General features: G+C 43.9%; 1 protein-coding gene across 1 annotated transcript; it reads left to right on the forward strand.

Moving 5' to 3' along the window:
* Positions 1-4,518: 4,518 nt before the first annotated feature.
* Positions 4,519-5,451, forward strand: KCNK12 (potassium channel, subfamily K, member 12). The gene has a single exon (XM_010156101.1). The coding sequence runs from the start codon at positions 4,519-4,521 to the stop codon at positions 5,449-5,451; it is 933 nt and encodes a 310-aa protein (XP_010154403.1).
* Positions 5,452-10,723: the final 5,272 nt, after the last annotated feature.

The raw sequence follows: 10,723 nt of genomic DNA on the forward strand, positions 1-10,723 counted from the left end.
GTATCCAAGGCAACTGTTTCTGGATGTTAGGTGATAAGGAGCTATAGAATAAATGAGAGGTAGTTGTGAAATATACAGGTATGACTCTGTCAGAGGCAATAATGATGAAATGCTAAGAGGTGGAAGGGGTTGAAGGGAGTATCAGAATCCAAATATGGAATTTTAGTCTCAAAATTCAGAGTATGGTAATGTTTTCCTTGATGCAGTATACATGTTATTCATCAAAGACCAACCAAGACTATGGAAAGCTGTGAAGTAAAGCAAGTGTGAAACAGATATGGAACAAGTTGGTTGCTCTTAGTTTATCTGCCTGTGTTTTGTAACCCACATTCCTGGGGGACCAGCCCTGTAAGAGCTTAGTCTTTATGTTGCAAGAACTTCTTTCCCTCTGGAAGCAGCATTCTAGTTAAATGGGTTTGGGCTTTTTAGTTTATTAATGAGAAATTATTTGTTTAAAAGTTATATTCAACAATTCTAGTTTCTTTTGATTCCTTTAAGTGCAACTGCATTATTAAGAGGTGATAGAGGAGGTGCAACTCTCATGCTCTGCAGTCTGGGATTGGAAATGATTGCTCAGTTGTGTTGACTTGCTGTATGAGCCAAGTCCCATGGCAGGATGCCTCTCTAAGAAGAGCTGAGGGTCTGGCTGAAAGAAGCAGGGACATACAATGCTATGGTAAAGACTGGAAGATTTTCTTGTGTTCAGTTTTCAGGGTGACCAAACCTTTCTTCCATCTGTGGTTAAACATATCTTTACTGGAAAACTGTCAACTCTTTTAATCACAGGTTCACACACAGAGCGGTAGGGGTTGGAAGGGCCCTCTAGAGATCATCTAGTCCACCCCCCCTGCCAGAGCAGGATCCCCGGGAGTAGATCACACAGGAACAAGTCCAGGCGGCTTTGGAAAGTCTCCAGAGAAGGAGACTCCACCCCCTCTCTGGGCAGCCTGTTCCAGTGCTCTGTCACCCTCACAGGGAAGAAAGGTTTCCTCATGTTCGGGTTGAACCTTCTGTTTTCCAGTTTATGGCCACTGCCCCTAGTCCTGTCACTGGACACCACTGAGAAGAGCCTGGCCCCATCCTCCTGACACCCACCCTTTAGATATTGATAAGCATTGATAAGATCCCCCCTCAGCCTCCCCTTCTCCAAGCTGAACAGACCCAGCTCTCTCAGCCTTTCCTCATACGGAAGGGGCTCCAGGCCCTTCATCATCTTGGTGGCCCTGCACTGGACCCTCTCCAGGAGTTCCTTGTCCTTCTTGAGCTGAGGAGCCCAGAACTGGACACAGCACTCCAGGTGAGGCCTCACCAGCACAGAGTAGAGGGGGAGGTTAACTTCCCTAGATCTGCTGTCCACACTCTTCTTAATGCACCCCAGGATGCCATTGGCCTTCTTGGCTGCGAGGGCACACTGTATGTAGTAAGACAAGGGAATCGCTAAACCGATTTTCCTGAAAGTAGAAGCTCACAGGTCCTAAAGCTGCTATTCCTTCTTGTTTTCTGCCACCAACCATCTCTTCTACCCATAAGAAAATGGGGGAAAAAAATGGGGAGCGATGGGAAGCATATCACAAGGCACGTGAGTCTTCACAAGTTTGTCCAGTTGCACTACCTCTTGAATCCATCATCAGCTTAAGTAAATTAAAAGTCCAAATGAGCAGAATCATAACCCCAAAACCTGTTATGCATGTCAGGGTGAAGGGTACATTAATTGCCAGCACTTACCCACGAGAGGCTGCTGAAGGGTAGGTGTTCTAAGAGAGTTTTTATCAACCCAGCTCTTCCAATGCTGTCTGAGGAGAAGTATCAAACAGCTGAACTTAATGCTGCCATAGAGCTTGTATCTGAAGCAGTGGGTCAGCGTGGGACAGAATTAGCATGAGAGAGGTTGAAATATCCTGGCACACAAAACCATCCCCAAGGCACGTGTACGATATGTGTCAGGGCCATGAAAAATGCACAGCGCTGTTGTGCGTCTTTCCTCGTGCTGTCTCAGAAGCACAGGCGGTTGTAGATGAACTCATTTCATCCAGGCGTCATGGTGTCCTTGGCCTTGAGCAGGGGCTGAGCTCAGGCGCGTTGTGCAGGACACACCAGGACTAACATCCTGTGGTCCACCGAAGGGATGAACACGGCCAGCGAAGGAGGACCCTGCACGAAGAGTGCCTGAGCGCACTCCTGTCTGCCAGCTCTTGACCTGAAGTTACTACCTCTGCCTGGCCTTACTGTTTGCTTGCTTTAAGTAAGTCTTAGCGCTGTCGTAGCCGTCATGGGTCATTTCGCCTTGCGTAGCTACGTACTGAATTTTGGTGACACTATGCGTCAGAAAACCTTGCTTAAAAGTACATCAAAAGTACAGAACTTCACCACCACTCATGAATGTTCACCAGAAAATACTAAAAAGCCTCAGCACATTTACAGCTTGATCCAAACTGTCACTATCTTATTTTTCTTATTAATTAATTAATGTGTCTAGCCATATGTGTGACAATAAAGCCATTTATTTTGGTGGTGATGTTCATGCTTGCTGTGAAGCACATGTTTAAATGCTTTGCCGACAAGGCATGGGCGAACAGATGCCTGCTCCATAACGAGCTGGCCGGGTATCCCTAGCTGGCAACCGCAACAGGCTCCCCGGCTTCTTCTGGGGACCAGACACTGGTGATATTGATCATCAAATGAGAAGGCTCCCGCGAGCAGCCAGCCCGATCCAGACACCAGCTGCATCCCACAGAGGAGGAACCGAGAGGACCTTCCCCTTCTCCGTGTTACGCCTGGGACCCCAAGGCAGGCTTTGTGAGATCTGCTGAAAGGGGATCTTTTAGCACGACAAAATGGGGAGACTGTACAGAAAACAGAATCTAACTACCCTTTTGGCGATTTTTTATTTTCTGGCAACACTGTGGAAGTTTTTCTTTGTTTTTACAGAAAAAGAGCTGTTTCTACTGTGAAGATGCTGATGGTGCAGTACAGTCAGAACTGCTGTCACACAGCTGTTTCCAAGCATGCCATATCTGTTGTGAAAGTGGGACCACCTCTTTCTCGTGCTCCTTCATGTCACTGAAAAGTTATTTCCAAGTTTACTTGTCATGAGCACTTACATTCTTTTATCAACAAAAACAGAGTTCTGTATCAATGAAGTATGAAGGTAGCACAAATAAATTACCCAGAAAAATATAGGCATTACAAAAATAAATCAATAGATTTCAAGCAACAATCAACTCATAATACAGAGGGAATATTTTCCAGTTGCTGTTTAAAGGTGCCTTATGATAATAAACTGGATTTAATTATTTCATTATGCCCTATGCTAAAAGTAGTTCCTTTTTCTTCACAAACTTTCATTGATGTGGTCTGATTTTCATATTTACCTCCCTGAATATGTTACTTGCCCAACATTTTCATGGAACAATAAGGTAAAGAAATTTCAATGTGTGGATTTTTTGCAAGCCATTAATTTAGATAAGATGTGGTTATTTATTCATGGGACATGAGCAGTCACCTCAATCCCATCACTGTGCTTTTTGACTGAACCACTGATTATTTTTACAGAGAAGAATAGCAGAACAAGAGCAATACCTACAGAACTGAGTTTCAGAAGAATCTTCCTGAAATAGTATGTGAAATATATGTAGTTCTTTTTCATAAAATATCTGGTATCAGCAAATAATGTGGAGCAAACTTACTGTTGTTTTTTTTTTTTAATTTAAGATCACTTTTGCTGTTACTTAATCTATAGCTATAGCATTAGTGCTTATATAAAAATTTGTGTGTATGAGTAATGTCAAAAGACAATTCTTGTGGTGAAGAGGTGAATTAATCTCTCCAGAGTTTGCATACTCTAATTTTTCTATTTAACGGTGTGGCAGTGATTTTTCCCTGCTGCAGTTACCACTCTGTGAGATCACAGTGCTCCCAGTCTGCCAGTCTCGACAATGACTTAAACCAGGACCCTGCCTTTTCCTTCCTTCTGTGATTGCACCAGGAGGGCTAGTGGCAGCTGGGACTTGGTTACAAGTTCAAAGTGCTGTTATTTTTAAAACAATATTCGATATTTGGGAGGTGGGTTTTTTTTTTCCTGATTTACAACAAGAAACCTTCCATCTTCTCAGCGGGAATGGTATAATCAGACCTCGGTAAGGAAAGTGTTAGGCTGGGTTACAGCTTGTGAGCAGAGACCTTGAAGTTTCCGTCAGGCCATGCCGGCACACATGTGTGGGAGCGGGGAATTGGCCTCTTCACCTCATCCCGCCTTGGGGACGTTTGAGCTCAGGAATGCTTCCACCTGCATTTGCAGAGTGATGTTGCTCTGTTAATGTGCTGCCTTTCACCTCTGCGAGGATTTTTTGCTTGCTCTCGAGTTTTAGTCACCGCATTGAGCTTTGTGGTGCCTTCTTCACCTTTTACAAAACTCGGATTCGTGTTGGCCTGAACTGACTCGGAGATAGCACTCCTTTTGTCCAGTGAGATGGGACGTGTGCTACGTTACGTACATCCTGAGCTTACACACGAAAAACTATGTCATTAACATTACCTATTTATCTCCACACCTTAGGTTTTGGAATGACCACACCAGCAACCGTGGCTGGAAAAGTATTCCTCATCGTTTATGGCCTCTTTGGGTGTGCCGGGACGATCCTTTTCTTCAACCTCTTCTTGGAGCGCATTATCTCTCTCCTGGCGTTTATCATGAAGGCGTGCCATGAGAGACAGCTGCGAAGAAGTGGTCTCCTACCTCCCAACTTCCGAAGGGGGCCGGCTATGTCTGGGGTGGGTAGCCTCGTGGGGTGGAAGCCGTCCGTTTACCACGTGATGCTGATTCTGGGAATTTTTGCTATTACCCTTTCCTGCTGCGCCTCCGCAATGTACACAGCGGTGGAAGGATGGAACTACGTTGACTCCTTGTACTATTGCTTTGTCACCTTCAGCACCATTGGGTTTGGAGATTTGGTAAGCAGCCAAAATGCTGCCTACCAAAATCAGGGATTATACAGATTCGGAAACTTCATATTTATATTAATGGGGGTATGTTGCATATACTCCCTTTTTAATGTCATCTCAATCGTAATCAAGCAAGTTTTGAACTGGGTGTTGAAAAAATTCGAATGCAGATGTTGCCCAAAGTGCCATAAATCAAGTGCCCGCCTCGGACGTCGGAATGCCATCACCCCAGGAGCCCGCCTGCGTCGACATAACATCTCAATGGACGCTGATGGACAGTATGACAGCGACACTGAGGGGAGGAGGCTCTCTGGAGAGATGATCTCCATGAGGGAGCTCACGGCGTCGAATAAAGTCTCCCTGGCCATTTTGCAAAAGCAGTTGTCTGAGACGGCCAACGGCTACCCAAGAAACGTTTGTATCAACACGAGACAGAACGGTTTCTCCGCAGGGGTGGGTGCTTTAGCCATCATGAACAACCGCTTGGCAGAAACGAGTGATTCTAGGTAGAGTTTTTTGAAATTCCTTTTGTTTCTTTAATAAAAATAAAATGGTGATTAGGGCGGAATTATCACTGTAAGCTACTGGAAAGTTTTAAATTCGGAGACAGCCTTGGTATTCATTGGGCGTTCAGCATTTTCGTTTCTGGGGGTTTTATAAGTCTTCTCTAATATGCAGTAACATCTTTACCGTAATGTTACAATTTTTGCCAAAGGGGTTTTTGGAAGAGACTTTAATGCAGAATCTCATGCAATGATAGAAGGATGGTGTGCATGGTTAGGATGGTGTCAAAACCAACACGTTCTTCTTCAAACATAGCCTGAACCCAAACTCTATTACAGTGCATAAAATGGGCAAGTTTGGCTCCAGATTCAAACTTGGGGTTGATAAGGTTTGGCTAAACCAGTATCTCATGGTTTTTCGAAGTCTGGATCTGGCCCTGAACGTTGTACTCGATGCTCTTCAGTGATTCCTTGTAGCAGGCCTGTATATAACATACATGTAGGTGACTGCAGTTATGGTTTTAGGGTGATTGTGCTTCACTTGAATAATCCTACTGACTTTAGTGGTAGAGGATAGAATGGACTGAATTCCCCTGACTACAAATGATGGGTTTTAGCCAGTCTTGTGTGAAACTCTACATGATACTTAACTCTAAAAAGTCAGGGGATTATCAAAAACTGTGTGAAAATGTGCAAAACTATTCCAACTTACTGAATAACTGAAAACAGACATTTGTCAACTTAGGTACTGACCTCATTTAATGCAAGAGAAGCTGGTATGCACCTCTGGTGTCAAATGTTTGCATCACCACTGAAATGCTTATTTCATTACTCTTAAATGAAAATAAGTAGCTGAAATGAATGTAGGCTCTCTGTTGTCATAAATTTGCATCTTCTGCAGTATTGTTGCAGAGATTGATGCAAATTATTTCCTTGCAGTTCTCTGGAGGCCCCAAACCTGTACTTGTTTCCCACAAATCTGATTGCATAGTTTATACAGAAGAGCATTGCCTTGGAGCTCCCTCAGAAGCTGGCTTCCCCGAAATGTTGCTACTAAGTCATAAATTGGCCTAAGGCAGTTGCTGCTGTCTTAAGTTATATTTAACCTGTGCTAGCCCAAATCACTGAAGAACCAGCAGCCTCTTCAAAAAAACCTGGTCTAAGTGTCAAGTTTAGTATGACAGATGGGTGCATAAAAAATACTGCAAATCTTTTTCAGAAATACGTGCAAAACTCTGGATCATTTCTCTAAATTCTTATACTCTGCCACACCTTTAGTGCTGTGAAGGTAATAAAAATCTGGTGATTCGAGTGAGAAGTATAACTTAAACTTGAAATCTGAGAAGCCACAACAGTCAGCTCATGAAAACAACTTGGGTAATTACAGGCAAGATCATGAGTACCAGGCTGATTGCTGAAGCAATTGAAAAAGCTGATGAAAACAAACTAGGAATATTAGAAATGTTTGGAAATATTTCCATGAATTTTTATATAGAGATTTTTCACTTTGTTGTTTATTTACTTTGTCTTGCATGGGTTTGGGGTATCCATTGGTTTGCTTTCCTTTAAATTTCATAGAATCATAGAATGGTGTGGGTTGGAAGGGCCCTTACAGACCATCTAGTTCCAACCCTCCTGCCATGGGCAGGGACACCTTCCACTAGACCAGGTTGCTGGTCTGTAGTGGTGCAAAATGTTTTGGAATTGAAGCTCAGAAAACTAACTTCCAATTGGACATTTGCACACTTGAGCCTGCCAGCGGAAGTATGGCAGTGATTGTATGTTTTTCCTGAGGGAGAAGGAACCAGAGCAACAGATAAACCATGATACAGGGATCTGTATCATACTGTAAATGTAGTCACAGCTTTTATCAGGATGGCCAGAAACACTCAGTGATGTTCATGTTCTGTATCTACGTGATACGGACTCGGAATATGTGGAATGGCAGAAACCACATTCAACAGGCATTGAGCTTCCTTGGTGCCAGAGAGAGACCCCCCCTGAGGTCCGTGTGTCTGTGTGACCGTCTGTCTGTGCACTCCATCACAGATGCTGTGTTTGAGTGACCCTCTGAAGAAGCAGGCAGATGTCAAAAGTGTTTGGTGATCGTAATTTGAAGTCCACTGAAGGATAAATTTAAGCAGGATTTGTAGGGGCAGGTCATGGTCTGGGAAATAGTCAAAGACCAACTGCAAAGACCCAGTTCAGGAAGGCGACTTCCAGAGCTGCAGGAACCATTTTTTGAAAGAGCAGAGGCAGGGAACCGTAAGAATAAGAATAAGAATCTGTTCTTTTCCCTCAAGATTACCCCCAGGGGTACATCTCTTTAACTGTGATGATTTATGTGTTTATTAGGAGTGTGTATGGGGCACTGCTCTCTTTTTGCAGCTAGACCTCTCTGAGGGTTGGATCTTGGTACATTTGCCATCACGGGGACTATTACTCGTTAGAATGGACTCTGCTGTGTGAAGTGCTGCATAAATCGAGGCAGACGGGCTCTGTCCCAAAGGTCCTAAGAATCTGAATAGATAGGATCCCAAGCCACAGCAGAATTACTTAGCTTTATCATTTTACTCATAAAAACATGTTCTGTGAGCATTTAAACTATATTTTTATGACAATAAATTTGCAAATTAAGGGGTTTAATTTTTTCAGTAAGTTGGTTTTAAAGGATGAATATTATAACTATGATTAGGGACCTGTTTAAATGTTTGTAAATTGTTTTCAAACTACCTATTCCTGCCTGGGAAATAGAGTGAAGTAATATGAAATTGCACATACCTCTTTCTGAGTGCAGTCAGAGGCAGACACGCAGTCTGTTGTCATAGGATTTAAATGTTTCTGAGTGCTTTTGGTACCATTGGTCACAGTGGTGCCATTGCATGACCCTTTGCAGTTCTTTTCCACTTCAGGGGGCGTTGGGTTGGCTCCCAGAGCTGGGTTCCCCATGGGATTTGGGCATCTGGTTGCTACCCTATGCACTTAGGTCTAATGTTTCTTTACTCCCAAGATCCTTGATAAACTCCATCCTGCTGCTTAGCCTCAGAGCCATGCCCAGTTTTCCACCAGTGCCCCTATTTCTTGCTGCGCACATATCCCAGTATCTGACGCAACAACAGGGACCCCCAACTTGTATCTACGTCCCGTAAAAGTCCCCAGCCCCATCTGGCTCAGCAAGGCCAGTTAGTGAGAGGGTTCAGAGCACGATTACTGAATTGGGTCTTACAGGGAGTGGCCTTACAGTTCCCTCATACTCAGTAGCCGAAGTATTTTTCAAGAGCATATGAAAACCAAGCTCCAAATCTCTACTCTTGCCTGCTAGCACTACCTGGGCGCCCATCGCCCGTGTGCATGAGTACATGAGCCAAGAGGACGTAGGAGATTTGAGATCAGTCTTTCCTAGTCCTTCCTGCTCTCCCTTTAGCTTTTTTTATGACAACTCCTCTTTAAACTTGCCAGACTTGGGCACCTAACGCCTCTCTTTCATTGTGCATGGTCCGACTCAGGATTCCCCAGGGCAGCCTGCTTCCTTTTGTGAATTAAACCCTAGACATGAACCGGTTGCACCAAGTGCAGTTCCTCCTGGTATTTCATTGTCACAGGCAAAGCAGATGCCTGCAGTACCGGAGCACAGGCTGAGGCACAAGAAATCGGAAGGAAACCCGGGGAGCAGAGTGGGACAGTGAAAGCAGACTGCACTAGATATTGCACTTTCTTTTCAGGTAACTTGGGAGTTGGATTACATTCTTGAAGTGGCTTTTCTGCCAGCTTTTATTTTTGGATAGCCTTGAAAGAATGCAATTAACTTAGGATTTAAAAGTTCATCTTCCCTGATACAACCCCCTCAGCACCACCCTGCAAAAGAGCAGCAGTGACTTGTAGCTGGCACAGGCCCGGGCATCCCAGTTGTCTGCTGAGCAGCTGTACAGGCAGCACAGAGCTCAGACCCCGTGCCCCAAATTGGTCTGCTGCTGCCTGAGCCTGAGAAGAGCATTCAGGAGCAGCAGAAAGCTACAGGACATGGGACTTGTCTGTGAGACAGTCCCCAGTGAGAGCAGTGATTGCACAGCCACAAGCTACCTTCAACACGAGGGGAGGAGATACTGTGTTCACCTGGCCCACGTGCTCATACCTTGCAGGTGAGAATTCAGACTTAAGGGAAGATTAATAAGGGACAGTGACCAAATTAAAGCGACATCTCTTTCCCCTGGAGCTCAGGGCAGAACAGTTAAAAGGAACATTTTCTTGTGAAATCTGTAGTGTTTGACAAGTCACTACATTTACTTTTTAGGGTTTGTCTTCCCTCTGTGTGCCTCAGAGTTTGCAGTCACACTGAAATCATCTGTTCCTCTTTGTTTTCTTCCCATCTGCAAACGCACTTGTCATTTTGGGAGAAAAAGATGCTCTGATCACCTTTTATTTCCTTGCAATGCAAAGGATGTCCTTCAGATGATACTGGTGTTCAGAGAAGTAACCTCATTGACCTCAGTCACAGATGGACATTTCCAAGAGGTGAGGCTGTAGTTTGTAGGCTGCGGAATAAGCATCGCACAAGTAACTCCCATGGTGCTAGCAAGACATACAAAGGTACAGTAGGCACAACTGAAAATGGAAAGAAGGTGTGTTATAAAGGATATTTGTGCCTCTTTGATATGTACTTGCTAATTGATAACCCAATTGCCACCTGTAATTACAGCAAAAATGCCTGGTGGAAGATGAGAGAGGTATAAGAATGACATTAAAACCTTTGGTGACCACCCCATGCCATGTTCAGGTTACCCAGAGATGCACTACGATGGTGCTTGTTGTAGTAGTGTTGGTATCCCAGAGGATCTCTTCTCCCCAGCTTTCTGTGGGTGAAAATTTGAGTATATTACGACCATTTACCCTATCTCAGTCATGTTTTGACTTGCTGCTGAAAGGAGAACTTGAGCAGCAGTGGAGGCCATATAGCCAGGTGTGCAGGCTCGGTATAAACCCGATTGCCTGTGTGGGATGAATATATCATTATATGTAAATTGGCTGTAGCAATTAGGCCCTTCTCAATTTTTCATGTTTTTCTAACCCTTTTAACTTGAAAAATATTCAGTGACTAATTATTACAGTGAATGTTCAGAGCTAATCTAAACAAAATCGTACTCTGCTGATTGCTAGCACATCTATGGGTTTGGCTTCTGCTCTAATTGGATTACTAATGTGCCTTTCCAAACAAACACACATTTTGAATGTTATATTTAAATAATACAATAAATGTTATGTTACATAATAAACTCACTTAG

Source organism: Eurypyga helias, unplaced genomic scaffold (assembly GCF_000690775.1).
Source record: "Eurypyga helias isolate BGI_N326 unplaced genomic scaffold, ASM69077v1 scaffold12660, whole genome shotgun sequence".
Lineage (NCBI taxonomy): Eukaryota > Metazoa > Chordata > Aves > Eurypygiformes > Eurypygidae > Eurypyga > Eurypyga helias.